Source organism: Danio rerio, chromosome 20, assembly GCF_049306965.1.
Source record: "Danio rerio strain Tuebingen ecotype United States chromosome 20, GRCz12tu, whole genome shotgun sequence".
Classification (NCBI taxonomy): domain Eukaryota; kingdom Metazoa; phylum Chordata; class Actinopteri; order Cypriniformes; family Danionidae; genus Danio; species Danio rerio.
This window is the reverse complement of record NC_133195.1, coordinates 50,187,501-50,211,880: the sequence shown is the minus strand read 5'-3', so window position 1 is coordinate 50,211,880 and position 24,380 is coordinate 50,187,501. Positions and strand designations below refer to the sequence as shown.

General features: G+C 33.7%; 1 protein-coding gene across 4 annotated transcripts in view; it reads left to right on the top strand.

Annotated features, from left to right (window-relative positions):
- The window catches only part of gpatch2 (G patch domain containing 2), a 33,262-nt gene that overhangs the window by 8,569 nt on the left and 313 nt on the right, over positions 1-24,380 (top strand). For 2 of the 4 annotated variants that reach the window (XR_012395530.1, XR_011007684.2), the window contains exons 3-11: positions 4,607-4,671; positions 4,781-4,954; positions 7,328-7,374; positions 9,756-9,811; positions 10,567-10,600; positions 10,717-10,781; positions 11,955-12,043; positions 19,740-21,666; positions 22,622-24,380. The exon at positions 22,622-24,380 is cut by the window's right edge and continues 309 nt beyond it. Coding sequence is in view for 2 of the 4 variants with exons in the window: in NM_001326693.2 (NP_001313622.1) it covers positions 4,607-4,671; positions 4,781-4,954; positions 7,328-7,374; positions 9,756-9,811; positions 10,567-10,600; positions 10,717-10,781; positions 11,955-12,043; positions 19,740-19,909 (700 nt within the window). In the remaining 2 variants the exon portion in view is untranslated. 4 annotated transcript variants of the gene reach the window in all.

Here is a 24,380-nt window from a genome sequence, read left to right as displayed (position 1 = left end):
GGCGCGTGTCAGGACGCGTTTTTGCTAATTTAAGGACGGGAAATCTGCCTTGCGCCACGGCGCATGTTCTAAAAGGGTTGAGTTTATTTTCTTAATGAGGTATTGGTGTGTTTTGAGAATAAACCAATTAGAATCTCGTCTCCCATTCCCTTTAAGAGTCAGCTGCGTCGTGCCAAGAGCGCATTCGCTATTTACAGGACGCAAAGTAAGTCTAAGTGGAAAAAATTAGCATTTCACTAGCAAACAGTTAACAGTTTTTTAACAGAAAACAGTTAAACAGAGCATCTACTGCGTGAGAATGAGAGATAATGGATCACTTTCACATTCGCTCTTGGATAGGGAAACCTTTACGCACAGACATCAATTAGTCTATAAATAGCACAAATATTCGTTTCAAAACTATTTCTAAATTCAGTTCTAATTTCCAGCAAACGAATAAATGAATAATAATAGCAAAATGTGCTCAAAAACTTGAGTTATATCCTAAAACACATGCTGTGCCCCTTATGGTCTAAAACCTGACAGGTGGGCAAATCTAAGCTTGTTTTTAATAAAACAAATATTAATATGAATATAATAAATAATACTGCTAATAATAATAACATTATACAAAAGCAAATTGTTATGAATGAACTGAAAAAGCCTCCCGAGATGAAGAAGACATAAAAGCAGTGATTTTTTATATTTATGTAGGCTAGAAAATAATGTTTTGTAATATTTTAATCCTTTATATTTATATTCTATATCTATTCTTATTATATCCTATATATATCCTTAATATTTAAATTTTTTCATATGTAAAGATATTTGCCTATTGCTCTCTTGTGTGTATTAAGCAGTGCGTAAGCGAGGCGCAACTCTGCACCGGAGTTTAGACCGGGTTAGTTTTGGTCTAATGAAAAATCTATTATAGTTTCTCAAAATAGCAACGCACCAGCGGTCCGCCTCAGAACGCCTTCCTTTTTAGACCAGAACGCCTATGGGCGCACAAATTAGCGCTAATGCATTTGCTATTTAAACAGCGTAGCGCAACGCCTCAAAACGTCTCTTGCGCCAAGCTGAAACTACCAAAACACTACTGCGCCACGCCTTGCGCCACACTGCGCCGGGTGTATGATAGGGCCCATTGTCATAGCAACAGTTCTGCTAGGTCAAACCTGATCGGGAGCAGGTTCAATTCATATATACTCAGTTCAAGCAAAGATAATACAGAAAGTATGTACCGAATTCTGATATTTTCTTACAGTAGTAGTTATATACACTTGGGAAAATGGTACATATTTTAAACTATATAAAATGAAAATGAAGGTACAAAGACTACCACCTGGTGGTGCACAGAGAAAACTTATTGATATGAACTTTTTAGATCGCTTTAGTAAAAATTGTGTATAATAGAAATGCACAAAATGTGACTTTTTTTAAAGCAATAATACATTTTTGCTGTCATAAACATGTTTTGACAGTTAATATGCCGGTGATTTGATGCTTCACAAAATCGTTGCATTGCTGATCATGATTTCGAGGATCGATAGATCTGTCCTTCACAACACAAGCAGCGATCTCAGATCAGTTCATCCAGACATTTTAATTTGATTCGCAATCTTGTTTGTAAAACCAAAATAGCGAGAGATCAGTTATCGAGATTAAAAGATCCAGGATCTGCCAAATCATCTTAGATCATTTAAGCAAGGTACGAAGAACGGACCCCTGAATTCAGATATTCTGCTTTGAAAATGTGTTTCCTGTGCTGGAACGGCTGTCATTGGCCCCGTTTACACTGCCAGTTGTTTGTGACCCAATGCCGATTTTTTTGCTCATAAGTGACACTGAGCGGATCTGTTCTATGACCATGTAAACACGAAAAAAACACATGCATTCGAATATTCAGAGATCGGTTTCAGGCCTCCTTTATATGTGAAAATAAATCAAATATAAATCGGAAATGTGACAATGCGACTGGCATGTAAACAGGCAGATGGGATTTATTGAGGCATTCCCTTTTATGTTGCTATACTTGCGACAATGTGGTGCTTCTCTGTGGTTTAAAGACATCGAAGAAAGAGTGTGTGGAGACACCATTGTGGTACACGAACAACAACAACAGAGGAAACATGGAGGAGGAAAGAAGTCAGTCGCCACAATTTGCTTTCACCAGACCTGAGATCTCTCTCTTACCCACAATTTCCTCAGAATGGTGGAGGACACCATATATAAACCATAGGTGCAAGCTGCGATGACGGCCCTTTCCCACCTCCGCCTCAAAATTTATTTTAAAGTTGGGCGAACTTCGTGCACGCATTGCGGGCTACACATAGAACAACTTCATTCTCTCTAACACCAGTGCACACATTGGCAAAGGCTAAATCTTCAACTACACACATATCAGGGCTAAACCATTACATTAACTGCTTGGGGGTAAATCTGGACTGAACCGTTCACTGCTTATACTACACTTCGCATATTTCGCAGAGCTAAAAACAAGACAATTTAATCCATCGTGGCTAGTGTGGCACAGATGCTAGAACCTGCCTTTATGCATGCGCAGCATCGTAAATGGTATGGCAAGTGTAAACACATGAATTGGATATGGGTCATAATTAAAACAACGTGTAAATGGACAGGCAGACAAATCAGATATGGGCAGCAAATCGGAATTGGGCATCAAGACCTGACAGTGTAAACGGGGCCTTTGTTTTGGTTCTTTTAACCCACCCACTGCCAGTTTAGCCAATCATATTTCACCACTCCTGGTTGCCTTTGAAGAAAAAAGCGCATTTGATTCATTCAGTCATGAAGGCTCTCAAAGCATGCGATCGCAACCAAAATGCAACCTCCTGTGGACAGTAGCAGAGTCTGAAATGAGACGCAGATTCAGAGTTCCACATGATGTGGTTATTTATTAGCAAATAATATAAATCTCACAACAGTAAACATTAGGTGGGCAGGTTTCATTGTAACCCCGTGTCCTAACAATATGCTACAGGATGACATGCATAGTGATAAGCTATTTGGCTGTTTGTACCAGACGAAACATGACAGAAATTGAAATACAGCCATTCAGACGCACAAAATAGTGCACTCATGATATGGTAAGGTTCATGATCTGATTAATACATATTAAACCTCTTTAACATTATTGAATGTACATGCTGAATCACTGATATGTGTTTAGTTCCAAAGTTCAATTTCAAGCGGTTTATTTTATTTTCAAGATCTGAGGTGAACTATCTGCTGCTGCTTTCAGTAGTATGGCAATAAATGTCACTTATAATAGCATTTAAACTTTAATAGTAGCATTTAACACTGATTAAAGTACATGAGGTGATCATTGTCAGTTTTTTGTTCACTGGTGAGAAATAGAAGCCGTTTCTAACATATTAATTCGATGTGTTGGTTAGAACAAAAACTCCCTTTATTATGGAAAATATTTCTTCTATGGCATGCCGTTGCTTTTATTTAGAACACGGTTTAAATCAGACTTTAGGCTCAGTAGTCACTCGTTCCTGTTGGTTCTTAATCTGGCAACCTGTGCTATAGTTTGTTTTAATTCAAGAATGCGATACTGAGTTCAACCGCTAGGTGTCAAACTTACATACTGCCCCTTTAACACTTGCTCTTATTTTTGGTCAGGGCTAGACTTTTGGTTTTATTGCTGTTGCACAGATTTTATACCAGATGCAATATTATTGATTTATTTGATCAAAAGTATCAGAGTCTACATTAGCATAGCACATTAATATGGGTAAATCTCATTAACCCTGGTCATATTTTAACTCAAAATCTGGGAAAAAAAACACTTGCACTTAATTTTGGTCAGGACTAGACTTTTGGTTTTATTTTAGTTGCACAACGCATGATGTTAAAGCAAAAAGAAAACAATAATGGCATATTATTTGGCATATTTGAATTTTATGTCAGTCATATTTTTACCGCCTTAAAATGGTGCTGATTTATATTAAAATAATAATAAATTTCCTTGACTAATATATTAAATGTAAATAAAATAAAATGTATTTTAAAAAGCACAGAAAATACTGAATGTACTGAAAATCTAATTTAAAACACTTAAAAAAAACAATTTTGGGAGGGGGAGGGGGTAGCATTAGGATTGGTGTTTACTGTAGTATGATTGAGTAAAAATGTATTTTTAATATTAGTTTAATATTATTATATGATTTAATATTAGTTTAACCAAGTTTTAATTTTTATCCTTTTAGCATTTTAAATGGTTACAGTTTTAGAAATTTTACTGTGTTTTTTTTTCTTTGTAATTGATGTATTTGTTTATATATATGTATATAGCTTAATAGTTAGCTTATTAGTTAAATATGCATAAATATATAACACTCAAAAATTCATGAAGATATACTTTTTTAGTGCAAATTAAAACTGTATTAAATACTTTATGAATCTGTTTTTTTGGTTTGGGTTTTGCTTGACTATGTAGCCAATTACCCTGATTTAAATGTTTAAAATGAGGTATACTGAGTTGCATTAATTATAAAATATTAATAATAATTAGATTCATATTTTAGGGTCTGAGATTGACGCTTTTGTTTCACACAAATGGCTTAAAACGATCTGCGGTGTGTGTGTGTGTTTGCAGCGAGACGAGCAGTGTGAGCAACAGCAGCGATGGAGGTCTGTACACCAATGACGAGGGAAGACAAGGTGTGTAGATTCATATATAGTATAACTGATCACTATACATATCAAATAGAGAGCACAGTTCTACGTTTCTAGCGTGTGTGTGTGTGTGTGTGTGTGTGTGTCATTTCAGGAGACGATGAGCAGAGCGACTGGTTCTACGAGGGTGAGCCGGGCGGCGCTTGTGGCATTGCCGGTGTTGTGCCCTGGTGGGAGAGAGACTCCAATGAACTGGATCTCAACGACCCCGTATTTAACAGCATCCTGACCGGAGCATTTCCATTAATGTCACAGGGAGCCCAAAGAGGTGTGTGTTCAAACGTGTAACCAGAGACACAGAATTAAAGAACCAAAACATCATCTAAATCATCATTTACTCATCCTCCTCTTGTTTCAGACCTGTTTGAGTTTCTCTTTTCTGTTGAACACAAAGGAAAATATGCTGCAGAATGTTGGAATAAAAACATTCATTGACTTCCTATTTGTTGTTTATAATATGGATACCAGTGGTAAAGTCATTTGTCAGATTATATGGTTTTTGTATTCAACAGAAGAGAGAAGCTAAACAAGTTTGAAACAAGTGGAGGATGGGTAATCTGTCATTTTTAGGTGAACTATCCCTTTAACAAGTGAATACATCACGAGTTTACAATCTTGTCCACTAGAGTGCAGTGCTGTACAACACAATAATTGCTAGTTGACACAAACTGTATAAACCCAGGGTCACCAATCTCAGTCCTGGGGCCTGTTTAAGTAAGGAGGTTCAAACAACTCGGAGTTTAAACTTGAACTCTGAGTTGATTTACCGAGAGATTAAAAACCCTTGAGTTTTCGGTTTCAGTAGACCAACTCATAGTTAAGCGCGCGCACCGTGACTAGAAAAAGGCATTATCAATAGAGCACAGACATTACGAGTGACTGTGGCAACATCTTAAAAAAAGAGATCACCATTTCTTTCTCCGGCAGAACTTGATCTGCTTATGCAAAGTTATAGCAAATATGAGTGTATATATTTAAAAAGAAGCAACCATCAGTGAAACAGAGACAGTTAGCCTGGGAAAACAGCTGCTCAAGTAAATGCGTAATTTTTAATTTAAAGTATTTAAACATTTAAGTATAATAAAATAAGTAACGTAATGTGTGACGTTTATACTTTTTTCTAAACTTTTATACACGTTTATCAGTTTTAATAGATTTAACAGTGCACTTGTGTGTCTGCCTTTTTATTGATCAAGTGATAGAGGTTAATATAACATGTAGAAGGTAAGGAATACTAAAAAGATTTTTTAGACAGAATAATCCAATTAATCTAGTAACGGTACATGTCGAAGGTTAAGCTAATTATTTATGAAAAAAGGACAAGCCTCGTACGTGACTTTGTTCTGTGTGTGACAAAAATGTAGGCAATAGCTGTGTTTTCATCAAAATATAGGCTATTACATAAATGTATGCAAAACTGGAATAATGCCTAAAAGATGCGAATAAAGCAGCGTTTTTATCCAACGAGTCAAAGAGAACACAATCGTCACTTCCTGATTAACTGGCGCCAAATATCAACACTAAAAACAGAATTTACTGCGGTAGAAGAAGCTGCGTCAATTATTTTTTTATTTAATTAATGTAGTAGCGCCTCAGAAGACAATTGACACACAATGAACACGTGGGGGCGTTTGAAGCCAGATGCGCAGACTCTTGACACGCTCCAGACGCTCGGAGGTAATTATGTACACTAATACTGAAACACTTGGATTTTAGAATGACTAAAACAACATTTAAGATGTTCTGCAGTGTGCTCAGCCTGCTGGTTTGTCCATTCACACACATTTTCATCATCATCTCTAACAAACCTTTTTTAATGTACATACTGTAATTTGTTAAGTGCACTTCGTAGTTTATGTGCATCTTTTCTTATCAAATAAAAGTTAAACCTACTCAGTTATGCACATGTTTTATTATGCGTATTTTCAAAAGTTATGTGAATCATGACGTTTCCATCAATTGTTTTTATTGGCATCTCCAAAACGAGCTCTAAAATAGGTGTGTGAAAACGTAAGGCTAAGGCGAGAAATACGCTTCATCTTTAAAAAAGGGGAGGAAACAGACAGAAACTCAGAGTTTAGAGCATAAAACCTGCTCCGGACCAGGTTAGATTCACAGAGTAAGTTACCATGGTAACTGACTCTGAGTTAAAGTTACCTTTCTTTCAGAAACAGGCTTGACTTACCCTGATATCTTGAGTTTAACAAACCTGCCATTTTGAAACGGAAAACCCAGAGATTCTCTCATTTCAGGGTTAAAATACTCTGAGTTTTCAATTAACCTCCTTTCTGAAACAGGCCCCTGGAGGGCCAGTGTCCCTGCAGGGTTTAGCTCCAACTTGCCTCAACACACCTGGGTGTTTCAAGTATACCTAGTAAGACCTTGATTAGCTTGTTCAGGTGTGTTTGATTAGGGTTGGAGCTAAAATCTGTAGGACACTGGCCCTCCAGGAACAAGTTTGGTGACCACTGGTATAAACTATAACACCTTACATACTAAACGGGAACAAGACACACTAACATTATGAAGTTATGAATCTGCTAATGGTGTCAATGCTCTGAAGCTGTTTATACCTGCAGAAAACTATTGAATGCAATGTGGAGCATTTATTTGTTTATGATGTGAATGTCTTGCTTTTCAGGGTTTCAAGCACGACTCGCACGACAGACCTGTCTTGAACAGTCACAAGTATGTATGCTTGTCTGAAACATTTGTATTTATGTACTTTTATATCATTACTTGGTACATACATGCAGATATATAAATATATATATCTTAGGGATGCAACAATACAGTTAGCCCATGGTTCAATACATACCTCGGTTTTTTAACACGGTTTTCGGTTCGTTTCATTTTTTATTCTATAGGCAATAGGAACAGTAAAATGAAAAAACTAAAAACTTTTTATTGCAGTATTCATTTTGTTTTACTTAAAAGCCAAGAAAAGTACAGTAGTTCCTAGTGTATTGTATGAAAAAAATTAACACTGAAATCTCACAGCTGCTGGTAGACATTGTACAAACTGGGGAGCACATAAAATCCTACAGTTTGAAAATAAACACACATGTGAAGTTAATAAAGATAAATTGGCCATTTCAAATAAACACATTTGTACTTAAGTAAACATAAATAAAGCATCTTAATTATCTCGGAGCTGAAAAAAAAATGTACGTAAATGTAAAGCGGATTGAGTGCTTTTATAAGATGACAAAAGCCCTCATCTCCAATCACCCAAAAAGGCTGCAAATCTTTAGCAATAAACACCTACACTACCTTTGTTATTTTTATGTGTCTCTCGGAACCAGTTGGGTATGTTTGCTGGAAGAATTCAGCGAGGGATTGTTGCTATTTGGAGGACTTTATTACCTTCTCTGCTATCCTGCCTTCAGACAGTGACATTGCTGGGTGATGGCAGATGTGCAGTCATGGTTATACGTGTAAAACAATCCTTGCACACAGTTATTTTTTGTTCAGCGTTTTTTGTTTTATTGGCATGACACTTACCGTCAAAACCGAAATGTCCTCACACCGCAGATTTGAAAGGCGCCGTCGCTTCCTCGTACTGTTGCCTCACGCTTCCTTATGCTGTTGCCTCAGCCTTACTTTACTGCCACTTGCCATGTTAAAGTGTGGAATGATGGTCAAACGCCCCCTAACTTTTAGAGCATTGTGATTGTATATTTACATGCGGGGAGGAGTTTCCTCATCTCAGCTCATAGACTTACAGACACACGGTCAAATCTGGGAGATATAAAACACATGCAAATTATTAAAACGCAATACCAAGAAAACCGCCATTCACAAGTGCGTATTGAACCGTGGATGTCGTACAGAACGGTTCATTATTATATTGAGAATCGTGGCATCTCCAATGTGTATATATATATATATATATATATATATATATATATATATATATATATATATATATATATATATATATATATATATATATATATATATATAGGGCTTGACATTAACACCCGTCAACCCGCCAAATGCTGAATGTTAGACGTCAGCCGTTAGACAAACACTCCCACTAGCCACTTTGGCTGGTTAAAGATCATTTTTTAATTGTAGTTTTCTTAAAAGCAGGGTTTGACAATAAAGATGGCCCAATATTTGTGCAAATGTGATCTTAGAATCCAGAAGCAGCACAACTGACAAAACGAATTGTGTTCGCACAAGCAAAAGAAAGCAGATGAATACCGAATGAGAGGATGATCACTCGCATGTATAGGTCATATGATGCTTGCACGCTCCCGTTTACTGTCAATTAAAAAGCATTCAGTATTTGTAATTCAAAAGACCAGAATTGTTTGAAATAAAAATGCTTCTCTCTCTCTCTCTCTCTGGCGTCTGTTAAATTTTATATTAGGACAAGCAAAAATGGCCATATACATGAGTAGGAGGCACAAGATTTTGTATGAGACCAATCATAAAGTTGAACTGATTTTTAAAGGGCTTATCAGAGCAAGAATAAGGCATGATTTTAATTTTTATTTGTCAATGAACGAGTTGGACAAGTTTGAAGACATGTGGAGTGTAAAAAATATGTTGTGTTGGGTTGAAAATAATGTATGGATTTTTGAAGAAAATATAGTGTGATTTTGAAATGTGTTCTTGAAATGTGATTTTTCTCTGTTAAACCTCATTTGGGAAATATTTAAAAAAGAAAAAAGAAATTCAAATGGGGCTAATAATTCTGAGTTCAACTGTATATATGTATATTTATGTATCATGGTTTACAACATATTAAGATAAAATTCTATTTCAAATTGTTACTTGATTATCAAATCATCATATTTAGCAGATTTCTGAACTAGCATGCCATACTAAAGACTGCAGTAATGATGCTAAAAATTCAACTGTGCATCACATGAATACATTTACTTTTTTATCATTATTTTAATTATTCAAATAGAAAAGTTTTTTTCTACACTGCAATGATATTTTGCAGTATTGCAGATTTTTGTAGTTTTGATAAAAAAAGCAGCAATATTGAACAGAAGAAACATGAGAAGTTTTCCACAGCATTAACAAATGATCTTTATTATATTTTTCAACAGGGAAGCTCTCAAGGAATTTCCGATAGATTACCCAGACTATCTCAGGATCCTCACGAGTAAGTCAGTCGTCAGAGCTGCTGTTATTTATTAATATATATATGTGTGTGTGTGTGTGTGTGTGTGTGTGTGTGTGTGTGTGTGTGTGTGTGTGTGTGTGTGTGTGTACACGGAGAAGTATGTCACACAGTCTCCTGTGATGGTTGAGTTTAGGGGTGGGGTGAGGGCAATATAATATACGGTTTAGTCAGTATAAAATGAATGTAAACCTATGTAATGTCCCCACTTTTCACAAAAACAAACGTGTGTGTGTGTGTGTGTATCTTTGTTCTGCTTTCTTTTGGCAGGACTGATTTATATATTTTACATTGAGAAAGATGAAATATGGAGCACTCTGAAAATACAGATTGGAATTGAACCTTTAGCCATTTTAGTTTAGTGTTTGATTTAATTTTTTTTACAATGTCTGATGTATTTGTTTATGATGAATCACTTTATTTTTTGCTTAATTACAAAGAAATTAATAATAAAATGATCAATCGCTGAATGCTAAATTACCCAGATTAAAGTTAATATTGAATCACAAGTGATCACATTGACAATAAAAGCATTTACATAATGCATTTACATAATTTAATGTGCAATGTGTATATTTATTGTGTATATAAATATGGACATCCCTATTAATATATACATGTATAGAAAATACGTGTTTTTTGTATATAAAATATTTATATATAAGATAAAATTATGTATAAATTAATGCTGTCAAATGGTCCGAAATCTATCGGACCATGTGTTCGTCTTTCTGTAGGTCGTGGTTCAGTTCTGGTGCCAGAAGAGACCAAGTAAGATTTGTTTCTGTGTTTGGAAGTTTATTTAGTTAATCTGTGCTTTGTTAGCTGTTGAGTTTCAGGTCCGTCATAAACCTCTGACCAGTCCAATGTGTTTGTTTGTGTTTAAGTTACTTTGGGATTCACGCAGTGACAGAAGCCACAGGAAAAGCTGCTCTTTAAAAACAGCTAGCAGGTAAAGATCTACATTTAATATGTAAACAAAATAATACTGAAGTTCAGTTAAACAGACATATATTAGAGGAGCTAGCCTTTATGTGCCTCTAGATGGCATCACAGGCTCTTCTATGTCATTTCCCTTTTAAGTTGTACTACTCATTCTTTGTTTTTTGTCATTATAAGCTTTATGTGTCGTAATTCGACTTCTTATCAATTAGAAATGATCAGACCGGAGGTTTTGAATATCAGAAAATAGACTTTATTCTCCATAATAAAGCCGAGAAAGAGCAGAGCAGACCCCAGAGCATTTCGAAGTCTCGAGAGCCAAGAATTGCAGGACCCCTTAGACTAGAAACCTTTTCAAAAATGGTCAAGAGTTAAAACAAGACACCTAGGGGTGTGGAAAATAACCTGTATAAAGATTGTGTAAAACACAGAGACTTTAGAAGGAGCAGAAAAAGAGAGAACCAGAGAAAGGAGGTGTCCAGGAGAGACTTCAGAATGCTCTGGGGTCTGCTGTAAACAGGGCCTGAGTGTGTATTTTTCGCGAGTGGATTTGCAACAGGGGCGGGGCGGAAGATCGCGATGCCGGTGTTGTCTATCGGCCCAACCCTAATACATAGCAGAGCTTGCAAACTGTGTTTTTTTTTTTTCAACAACATGAACGTTATCAACATAACTCACTGGAAATACCAAATACTTTCACACCGGCACTTCATTGAAAGATGAAAAAGGGTTTAAGCTCTGTCGACAGGTCTCCTGTGTCTGCAGTTAAACAAGCACTTCAACAAGTGTGTTTTTTTTCCGCTTGGCAAGCCAAGCTGACGTGACATGGGGGCGTGGCAGCATCCACGATTCCATTTTTTGATTCGATAATCTAAATTGAGCATAAATTTCGATCGATTTTGATTTAAAAATGAAAATCGCCAGATAACCAGGAAGTGACAATTTTGTTCTCTTTGACTCCTTGGATGAAAGCTCTGCTTAGTTTGCACGTCTTATGCGATAATTCAGTTTTGCGCATAAAGTTAATTCACATTTTTGGATGGGAACAGCTATTGTCCTATCCTGACTAAATATACATCGATGGAAAGCTTATTTATTTATTTGTGTGTATGTATGCGAGTGTGCTTATTTTGGGCACTTTACTAAAGCATTACCCATCTTAAATTCCACTCTTTCTCTGCAGGCAAACAAGTGGTCATCTTGGCTCTTTGTGTACTGGAGATATAAAAAGACGACGGAAAGCTGCGCCTGTAGGAGCACAATCATCTTCAGGTAACTGTGGGGTCTTAAAAAGTCTTGAAATGTTTTAAATTCCAAATACAGAACTTTAACCTTTAAAAAGTCTTAAATTTACTGAAATAATGTTTTGTAGGTCTTAAATCTTTTTTTAAGCGTCTTAATTTTCCTTTGTTCATGTGTTTCTGCCCAACATGACCAAAACCCTAGTGGAATGTAATGGAAAACAGTCCATCTATGTAATAAAACTTTAAACTTTTTAATTGAAAAGGTCATTTTTTACTATTTATCATTATGGTATTATTATAACTTTATTTATCATAGTTATTTTCCTTAAAAATTACATTGTTTATAAGTGCTCCGTGTATTTACTGCTGGTGACACCGCCCTGGGATGTGCTTCCCAAACAACGACGTAACTCGGCGCTGAAGAACGATGAACGTGACAAGTGTTTCCCAAAACCAGATAGTTTCTCTATCGCAGATCCATCGCTTGAACCACGTTAAGTATAACGTAAAACGCCCTTGATGATGCTCTAAACAGGGCAGAGTAACAACATCTTTAGAGAAGAACCCTATCATTTTTTGTGTGTGAATTATATAGTTTTACATGCGTTTGAAATAAAATCCAATATTAGTTTTGGTAAAAACATGCACTCACTTTCCATATTATTTGAAATACATGTAAATGGCACATAAAGGACCTGCTTTTCCTTTACAGATATTATTGACAACATTACATATTCTATTATAAAACATAAAATCACTTACAAAAGCAAACATGTATTCTAATCTCTTTATTTATATATATATATATATATATATATATATATATATATATATATATATATATATATATATATATATATATATATTTATTTATATATATATATATATATATATATATATATATATATATATATATATATATATATTATTTATATATATATTATTTATATATATATATATATATATATATATATATATATTTATATTTATATATTTATATCATATAAATAAATAAATAATGAGACTATTTATTAAGAAATTAAATGTAATATTTATTTTTATTAGGATATGAAAAAAATCCTACTTTAATTATAATATTATTGATGATGACAATTATCATTTTTATTAAGTAGGATATTGTTTATTCATTTAGATTTTTTGAAAAGTCTACATGTTTACAATTTGAAACATGCAAACCACTGCAGAAATGTTCTAACCAACAGGCCAATGTCACAAACAGTAAGATACATTTCTTAATAAATAACCTACTATAAATGAAAAGTGTTAACGTATGCTACGTTCTTTGTTTTCACAAGCTTTGGAGCAATGACTTTAAAAAAAATATACTAGCTTTGGAGACACGTTTCATTACGTGTTCAAAATGAAATCAATGTTTTCAAAGTGCACTGCGAAGGGAGTGCAGTAGTAAACATGAAGTTGCTAAAACTGAACTGTAAAAATACGTTGGAAGCAAATTACAAGAGAGAAGACCTTAATGCTTTTTTTATTATTCACTCCAAGTTTATATGTTAGAATATTCTAAATGAATATGGCATAGGGGGGATATAACTGGCAATAGAACACAGCCAGGAACTATGTTTCTAACTACAGCCCCAGAGGTGTAGTCGCAAGTGCACAAGTTTGCGATGCAGTTTGCGAATGTTTGTTGGAATGATGGATTTGGAAAACGTCAAATTAATAAACTATGTTTGTAACGCCAGAACTTGCGACTTTGGTTGGCTAACGATGGTTTTCGGAAACGTACACCCTGGACAGATTGTTGTGCATAAATAAATTAATTATAGTTTTTATAACTTTTAAAACATTTGTTCATTATTTTATTATTTAAAAAAAATCTTTTGTTGGGAAAAAAGTGAATGGAGACAAGTAGAGCTTGCTTGTTTTGACACAATATTTAAAATACTTTGCTCAGAAATGCCTAAAATATTTACATTTTTTATTATTAATTTATTATCGAATTATTAAATGTATTAAATTATAATATTATTATTTGATTAAGCAAATAAAAATCTTTTCCATATGGGCCATTTGATGAATTTCCTAGCCTTTAGCCCTTTATAAGTCTAAAATTTCATTCATAATAGTCTTAAAAATGTCTTAAAGTCTTAAATTTAACTTTGTGAAACCTGCAGACACCCTGATAACACACACATTACTTGATTTTATTGATGAAGCAGGGTTCTTACGGGTGCAGGAAATCCTTAAAAATGCTTGAGTTTTTAATATAGTGTTTTCAAGGTTAGAAATATGCTTGGATTTTGGACAAAGTGCTTGAACCTACGTGAAGGGCTCAAAATTGCGATTGTTTTGGTTGCATATGTGCCTGAAATTGTATCTATGTCAACTCGAAATATATTTGGGAGCATTTGAGCGAGTGCATACATTTTTGTTATGCGACCAGTTTTCACTGCAAAATGTTCACCGCATGCTTATAATTATGTATTTGAGTTTAAAAACTTGAATATTGAAGATCTGAAATTTAAGACAACTTAATTTTTTTAGACGCATTTTCAAACTTAAGATTTTTTTGGTTCTGAATTCCTAGACTGCAGATATTGGGTTTGTAATAATACAGTTTCAAGTTTTCAAGACGAAGAAATTCAGAACATTAAATTCAATATTCTAGAATTCAAAACCAGAAATTCAGATTGTGAAATTCAGATTGCGCAGAAAGTAGGTCAGGGGTGATAAACAGGTAAGAGTAGATCATCACAGAGAAGCCAAACTAAGCTTTTTGGCCAGTCATAGAGCTGCGTAAGTTTGCTGGCATTTGTTTGGCTCAGGAGGACACAAGTCTTCTGCAAATTGACTATTGGGGGTCAGCTATATTCAGAAGTTAACATACATGCTTCAGTGAAATTCATATATTTAATTTAATTACATCTCATTGGTTAATCAAACTTAATTAAGCTTTCAGTGTTTTGAGGGATAAAGAGTCAAGAAATTAAAATTCATAAACATTTTTAAATGGCATATAATAATCAGTTTTATTAACTTAAAATTGTTAATAATTCAAATGAACACAATTCAAATTCAGAATATTTTGACATATTATTAGCTCCATATGTATGTAGGAGACATTCACCCAGAATTTGAAATATAAATTTCAGGTAGAAAGAGACCAAACTTAAATCAAATAACTGAACTTATTTATTATTATTATTATTATTTATTTATTAGGGGGTGAACTATTTCAATAAATCTATGCTCTAAAGTATTTAACAATTTAAGTTGAAATATCATACATATATATATATATATATATATATATATATATATATATATATATATATACATATATATATATATATACATATATATATATTTAAATATATTTATATATATTTATATATATATATTTATTTATTTTTTTTATATTACAATGGATTTAAATGTGTAAGTTCATACAACATATATTAATGTAATTTACAGTGGTTGTTAGGTGCTGGAAAACCATAAAAAATGCAACTTGAAAGTGCTTAAAAAGTGCTGAAATTTAAAGTTGAAATAGGTGTAAGAACCCTGATGAAGGAACAAGTTATCACACACATACACACACACAACATATGCTCAACATATGCTTTCATGATATATTACATATTGGACAGACTGTATATTCTGTATCTTTCTTTCCTTCTATCTCCTTTTTTCCTTTGTTAATGCAAGCTTTCAAATTTCATAAGTTACAAGATTACACATTTTTCTCATGCGTAATTCTGTAATTCATACATAATTCTGTATTGTAAAACAGGCAGGGTTTTAAAAACCGTCATCTTGAAGTAATAAAGTAGTGAATACTAAATAAACGATAAATAATAATGCAGCAGATGTGATGTAAATGAGGTCTTGAGCGCAGATGCTGCATGGAAACAAGCGACCCATGTGTCCAGCTAATTCTCGTAGCGCTCATACGCTCTAGCGCTGAACTCAGCACTGATTACGTAACAGGATTGGCAGCTGAGCGGCAGATCAGAGCTGATCGCATTTCCTCACTGAAGTCCATCATTTCCTGCCCTGAGCTGCGATTCAAGCACATGCTGCGGGTCTCAGGGGTCAGAGGCCACCGGCTGAGATTACGCATTTCTCAGAAAGCATTTGGAGTTTTGGAGGAGCAGAAAACAAGACATGCAACATCAGGATTATTCAATTCACCTTTATTTGTATAGTGCTTTTACAATGTAGATTGTGTCAAAGCAGCTTCACATAGAAGATCATGGTAAATTGAAACAGTGTAGTATAGTTCAGTGTACTTGAAACAGTGTAGTGTAGTATAGTTCAGTTTTTAGAGTTAAAGTTCAGTTTAGCTCAGTTCAGTGTGGTTTAATAATCACTACAGAGAGTCCAAACACTGAAGAGCAATCCATTGATGCACAGCTCTACAGATCCCGAACTAAGCAAGCCAGTGGCGACAGCGGCGAGAAAAAAAACTTCACCAATTGACGAAAGTGAAGAATTAAAAAAAGTTGAGAGAAACCAGGCTCAGTTGGGCACGACCATTTCTCATCTGGCCAAACATCTTGTGCAGAGCTGCAGTCAAGGAGGCGGAGGCTGGAAGCTGGACCTTAGCGAAAACTTGTCTGTCCCTGTAGCGTCACAGGAATCAGTCTCATGCACTAAACTCCTCCATGACCACCACAGCAGCTGCTCAGGACCTTAAAGTGCTCAGATACGAGACTTTCACTGCAATCCCATTCAAAAGCACTGATTTATTCTGTAATGCTTTAGGAGAGATCACTCGAAAAGGAGAATTCGATCATCTTACACTCACGCTCTACCTGATTAAATACTTTTATTTATTTTTTCCATTATATTTTTATTTTTCGTTTGCAGTTTGTACACATTGAAATACAACATTTTACAAACATTTTACAACAATAATAACCTTGTTGCATTCAAAATATTGCAAAATATGAGGATATATGTATCATTCATTCATTCATTCATTTTCTTGTCGGCAAAGTCCCTTTGTTAATCCGGGGTCGCCACAAGGGAATGAACCGCCAACTTATCAAGCAAGTTTTTACGCAGTGGATGCCCTTCCAGCCCCATCTCTGAGAAAATTCTAATTATTATTGTTAATATTATTCTTATTAATGGTAATAGTAAAAAAAGCAATCATGACTTGAGTAATAATTTCATTTGAAACTACACACAATAAGAAAGCAGTTATTTAACATTTGAATAAATATTTAACATTTTCTTACATTTAATAAATGCTGCCTTGATGAACAGAATAATAAAAAATAAAAAAAACAATAAAAAAACTGGCCGCAAATTTTGATTGGTAGTGTATATAACTAAAAGCAAACGAACAAACAAACAACAAAAATAAATAAATAAATAAAATAAAAGTAAAACTGCTCCTCTTCTTGTCATTAATGGTAATCTATTCAAACATGACAATTATAATCATACTAAGTACTAGGTACAGCAAATATGTATTAAAGAATGTATCAATACAGAACTATAAAGCTGGAACTGCATTATCCATCACAAATTATTCATCAACTTCTTCCTCTGGTAATTCCACTTCTTTGATATAACTAATGAAAGGACTCCATATGTTTTCTAATACACGCTGTTTAGCTTTTAGTATACAAGTTATTTTTTCTAATGGCAGACTTGACAACATTTGTCTTATCAATTGAGTAGCGTTTGGTCTTTGTGTCTTTGTCCATAGCAATATGATTATATAATATGATAATTGAATAATTTTTTCACTTATGACTCTCACCTCTTCCCAAAATAATTTAGTTTTTGTGCACTGCCAAACACAGTGAAACAAGGTTCCTCTAGCTTCCAAACATTTTGTACATATATCTGGTATGTTTTTATTATACTGATTTAATTTTTAATCTGCAATTGCCTCTCTGGCTCCACTGCTGTGTTACAGAAAAAAAAAAATTACTAATGTTTTGCTTCTTACACTTTACACACCTGAAACTTGCCTACAACACTTGTTCATTGTTGCTCTTATAGTTTAGTAACGTGCTTCCTTGTCCTTATTTGTAAGTCGCTTTGGATAAAAGCGTCTGCTAAATGACTAAATGTAAATTTTACTGGTGTTACATATGTTCACATTATCCATTTATATATTGTATAAATTTAAGGCGTGAATTTATAGACAGTGTAAGCTTTAGTGCAGGTTTTTTCCCATTCTTCATCCGAAAATTCGGACTGCAAATCTTCCTTCCATGCATTCAACTTACAATATGAATTTTCGGATGAGTTCGTTGTCTTAAATACTTTTATATATTTATTTATTGACTTTTGCATTTACAGCTTAATGCAGTACATTAGCCCTACCATACCATAGCCACGGCATTGAAAGAGAGAGAAAAACAAAAAGGGTATACATCCATACACTTATAGACATATATACATACCTACACGCATATACACACATTAAAAAAAGTAAAAGTAAAAAAACCAAAAAGGAAACTAATAATAAAATCTATATCATAGACAGTGAGGGAACAAACTGTCCCATATTTGTTCAGCCTATATGTTACCATTTAACATGAGAGGCTTGGCAACATCCAAAGAAAAAGGGATTATACTAAAGCCTGGTTTAAACTTCTGCGTCAAGTGACCGGCGTACCCCACGGCGCATGCAACGCGTGTAGCTGTGCATTTATACTTCTGCGCGCTGTCTCTGTTGGTCTGCATTAACACTTCCGAAACGCTAGTTGGCAGTGAGGTATTAATGTTCCTCTGTGTCGAGTTTCTTCTGCTGTTTTGGTTTTCCTGAACACTTCTGGGATGTACAAGTGGCTCAAACTCGCTCATTTTGAGGCAGGAACCGGCGAACGTGCAACAACTTTAACTATGAGGTAAACACAAAACAAAACTTTCCATCCGGAGCTCCTTCGCGGGACTCCACACTTATAAACAATCGCTCCATCAGGCTCGCACCATTCACACGGCTCTCGGTCCCGCCCAGACTCGTCAGCGATACCAAGCCGACGACCGTTGCGACAGGTAGTTACATTTTTTTGAGAGGTGCACGTCAGCGACGCCGACGGCCATGTCGAAGGGCTATGCGTATACGCCGGCGTTTGACGCAGAAGTATAAATCCAGCCTTAAAGAGCTACATCTCAATAAAACAAATATTAAAATATATAATATACAAACAATATCATCTTGAATCACATTTTTTTTTTAGATATATCAAAGTTACCAGTGAGGGAATACATCATTTGACATAGCTTGGTAACATCCAAAGATTGCTAAATAAAAAAAATGTCAAACAAATTAAACAATTAATTACTTTTTCGAAGTAATTTGTCCTACAGTGATTATTAATACACTGTAAAAAATATTACTTTGTTACCTTTACTCATTTTAATCTGTTAAATTGGGTTTCAACTGAATATTTTTAGTTATGCAAAGTTTAACTTAATATTTTTGGCCAGTTTGACTGATGCGAGTTGAAATGACTAGAAAAGTTCATTTGATTCAACTAAAAAAACTTTTATGCAGCAATACTTTTTGTCCAGTGTACTCCGTGGAAACAATGTCTGATCACTTGTGATTGGATCACTGGTAACAGAACCTGAAGTTCTATCTTGTGGACCCTTTCAACCCAGAAAGTGCATTAGAGGAATCAGTGAGCTTTTCCGCTTAACTCAGACAGATTATCCCTGTCTCTCTCTGTTTCTCTCACTCTGTGTGTGTGTGTGTGTGTGTGTGTGTGTCTCAGGTGTGGTTGGCGAAAGCGCTGCTCCTCTGCCCGACTCAAACCTGGGCAACCGGATGCTGCAGAGTATGGGCTGGACCCCAGGAACCGGCCTGGGCCCCGAAGGCAGAGGCATCACGGAGCCAATCCGAGCGTCTCAGAGGCCGAAAGGAGCCGGACTGGGCTTTAACTGAACTCTACCAGAACAGAAACTGCGATCCGATCTGTTTATCCTCCCCGTCAACAGAGGGCAGCACTGAGGCGATAGAGAAGCAGATGTAGAAAAAGATGACGGGACGGTATCAAACAAACACTGACTCTAGAGCTGCCTCACTGCCGACACATTTCACCGCCACAGTTAACAAAAATAATTCGCGTATTTCTCCCAACAAGTCAATTTGGTAATCAGAATTTGCAAGAAATTCTGATTTAAATAGGATGACGGTAAACGTAACGAAAACCGAACGCTTTACAATACCGGACATGTGGTTAATTCGTTTACTAACATGGACGGACAATAAACAACACAGTTTTGATAATGCTAGGTAATGGAAATATGGTAATCTATTGTTAGCTCTTGTTAACTGCATTATCGTTAACTAATCTTTGGGTTTTAATAATGCACTATTTAATGTTGAACTATGATTAATGAATGCAAGTATCAGTTATGGTTTGTAACTTCAGCTAAGAGTCTTGCGTTGTAAAGTGTGAGTTAAAAGAAGTTAACTGAAAATCAGGGTGGGTTTTTAGCACCTTTAAAATGTTGTGGTTTTGTCGGTAATACGTTAAAATAATGGTCCATTAGTTAATGCGTTTATTACATTATGAATATTATTGTAAAGCATTCATTAATCATAGTTCAGCATTTACTAATACATTATTAACATCCAAAGTTGTGCTTGTTACATTAGCTTATGCACCAAGTTAACATACTAACGTGAATTAACTTCAATAATATTAACTAACGTTAACAAACATGAATAAATACTGTAATAAATGTATTTATAGTTTGTTCATGTTAGTAAATACATGAACTAACATTAAGTAATGGAGCATTATTTTGAAGTGTCATCGTTGTGTTTTTTGTGACATTTTCATGTTAATTAAGCACATTTTTTGGAAAATGAATTGTTTTTTCAATAAGCTTTTTTCACATTATTATAATGAGAATTTGGGATATAAAAGTGTTTAATTAGCATGGAAATGTTACAACAGAACTATTCTGAAAATAGGCTTTATTTTGTGGTCACACTTTACAGTAAAGTTTCATTAGTCAAGGGATTTACTAACATGAACCAACAATAAGTAAACTGAGTGTTTATCAATCATACTTTAACATTTACTAATGCATTATTAAATCCCAAACATTAGCTAATGCACCGTAAGTTAATGTAGTAACGTGAATTCCCTTTAATAACACAAACTAACATTAACAAACATGAATAAATACCTTAATAAATGTATTATTCATAGTTTGTTCATGTTAGTAAATACATGAACTAACATTGACTAATGGACTTTTTTTTTTTATAAGGTGTTACTGTTTAGTTTTTTTGGGGACATTTTCATGTTAATTAAGCACATTTTGTAACACATTTTAAAAAAATAAATTATTTATACTCCTTTTTTTTCACATTACTGAAATGAGAATTTGCGATATAAAAGTGTTAAATTGTCATGAAAATGATGCAACCAAAACTATTCTGAAAATAGGCTTTAATTTGAGGTCACACTTTACAGTAAAGTTTTATTAGTTAATAGATTTACTAACATGAACTAATAACAAATGAACGAAGCGTTTATTAATCAAACTTCAACATTTACTAATGCATTATTAAATCCCAAGCATTAGCTAATGCACTGTTAACATGTATTAACGTGAATTAACTTTAATAACACAAACTAACATTAACAAACATGAATAAATACTTTAATAAATGTATTATTCATAGTTTGTTCATGTTAGTAAATGCATGAACTAACATTAAGTAATGGAGCATTATTTTAAAGTGTCAGCGTTGTGTGTTTTGTGACATTCTCATGTTAATTAAGCACATTTTTTTGGAAAATGAATAATTTTTTCAATAAGCTTTTTTCACATTATTATAATGAGAATTTGGGATATAAAAGTGTTTAATTGGCATGAAAATGCTGCAACAGAACTATTCTGAAAATAGGCTTTATTTTGAGGTCACACTTTACAGTAAAGTTTCATTAGTCAAGGGATTTACTAACATGAACCAACAATAAGTAAACTGAGTGTTTATCAATCATACTTTAACATTTATTAATGCATTATTAAATCCCAAACATTAGCTAATGCACCGTAAGTTAATGTAGTAATGTGAATTCCCTTTAATAACACAGACTCACATTAACAAACATGAATAAATACTATAATAAATGTATTATTCATAGTTTGTTCATGTTAGTAAATACATGAACTAATATTGACTAATGGACTTTTTTTTTATTTTTTATAAAGTGTTACCGTTTAGTTTTTTTGGGGATATTTTCATGTTAATTAAGCACATTTTGTAACACATTTTTTAAAAATAAATTATTTATACTCCTTTTTTTTCACATTACTGAAATGAGAATTTGGGATATAAAAGTGTTAAATTGTCATGAAAATGATGCAACCAAAACTATTCTGAAAATAGGCTTTAATTTGAGGTCACACTTTACAGTAAAGTTTCATTAGTTAATAGATTTACTAACATGAATTAATAACAAATGAACGAAGCGTTTATTAATCAAACTTTAACATTTACTAATGCATTATTAAATCCCAAACATTAGCTAATGCACTGTAAGTTAACATGTATTAACGTGAATTAACTTTAATAACACAAACTAACATTAACAAACATGAATAAATACTTTAATAAATGTATTATTCATAGTTTGTTCATGTTAGTAAATGCATGAACTGACATTAACTAATGGACCTTTATTTTAAAGTGTTAACGTTTGTTTTTTGAGACATTTTCATGTCAATTAAGCACAATTTTGAAGACATTTTTTGAAAATTAATTATTTATATGCTGTTATTTTCACATTAATGTAATGAGAATTTAGGATATGAAGGTGTTAATTGTCATAAAATTTTGCAACAAATTATTCTGAAAACAGGCTTTATTTTGAGGTCACACTTTACAGTAAAGTTTTATTAGTTAATGGATTTACTAACATGAACTAATAATGAATGAATTAAACGTTTATTAATCGTAGTTGAACATTAGCTAATGCATTATTAAATCCCAAACATTAGCTAATGCACTAAGTTATCATGTACTAACGTTAACAAACATGAATAAATACTATAATAAATGTATTATTCATAGTTTGTTCATGTTAGTAAAACCTGAACTAACATTAGCTAATAGACCATTATTTTAAAGTGTTAACGTTTGGTTTTTGTGACATTTTCATGTTAGTTAAGCACATTTGAATGAATTATTCATATTCAATAAACTTTTTCACATTACTGTAATGAGTGTTTGGGATATAAAAGTGTTTATCTGTCATGAAAATGCTTCTACAAAAGCTATTCTGGTAATAGGCTTTATTTTTAAATTCACACTTTACAATAAAGTTTCAGTAGTTAATCTATTTACTAATATGAACTAATATCTAACAATATACTTGTACAGCATTATTAATCATACGTTTACTAATGCATTATTAAAACCCAAAGTTGTGCTTGATGACATTAGCTAATGCGCTCTGAGTTCACATGAACTAACAATGGCTTTTTATTAACTAATGTTAACAAAGATGAATAAATACTGCAATAAATGTATTATTTATCATTTCTTCATGCTAGTAAATGCATTAACCAACAGAACTTTATTGTAAAATGTCACCCTTTTACATTTCGATATACGGTAGTCAACATCTGAAGTGGTTCAAAGCATTTCATCAAAGTTGTGCTAAACCTACAGAACGACACCTCTTTCTTGTTTTCACCCTATAACTCAGAGGGGATGATAAACGACATCAAAACCTCAGCGGACATTTGCTAAATGTTTTTTGTTGTTGTTGAATTGTATGATTATTTTTTAATGAAAAATACTTTTTAAAATATTTCCACCTATGAAGACCTACAAATGTTTTAGCAGATTAGATCAGCCCAAATTACTGTCTCCCTTTATTATTTGATATTTGTTTATCAGATTTGTTTATCATGATAGACGTTTTTTTTACCATTTAACTATTTTTTTTTTAATTTCTAAAAATTGTCCAAATATCATGCTCTAATAATGAATGTCAGCCGTTTACACTCTCACAGAAACAATCCTACGTCTATGAAAAGCTGAGAAGATTTATTATTTACATGACTGAACACACTTGTGTTTTAATAATGCCTATATATACGAAGGTTTGAGGTCCATCCTGTTTATTTCCAGCGTGTATGACTTGAAATTCAGCGAAACGCACACGTTTCTGAGCAGAGTTTAAGTAATGAATAGGATTAATTGACTGAATTGGCTTAGTTTAGATGGAATTAACTATTCGAGGAGGCGACACACACACACACACACTTACTACTGACGACTGTCGTTTCTGACCGTCACGAGGTAAAGAAGATTACACCATTGTTGGATAAACACTTCAATGCCTCTTACCAACAATCGCTGATGATTGGAGATGCTATTATCT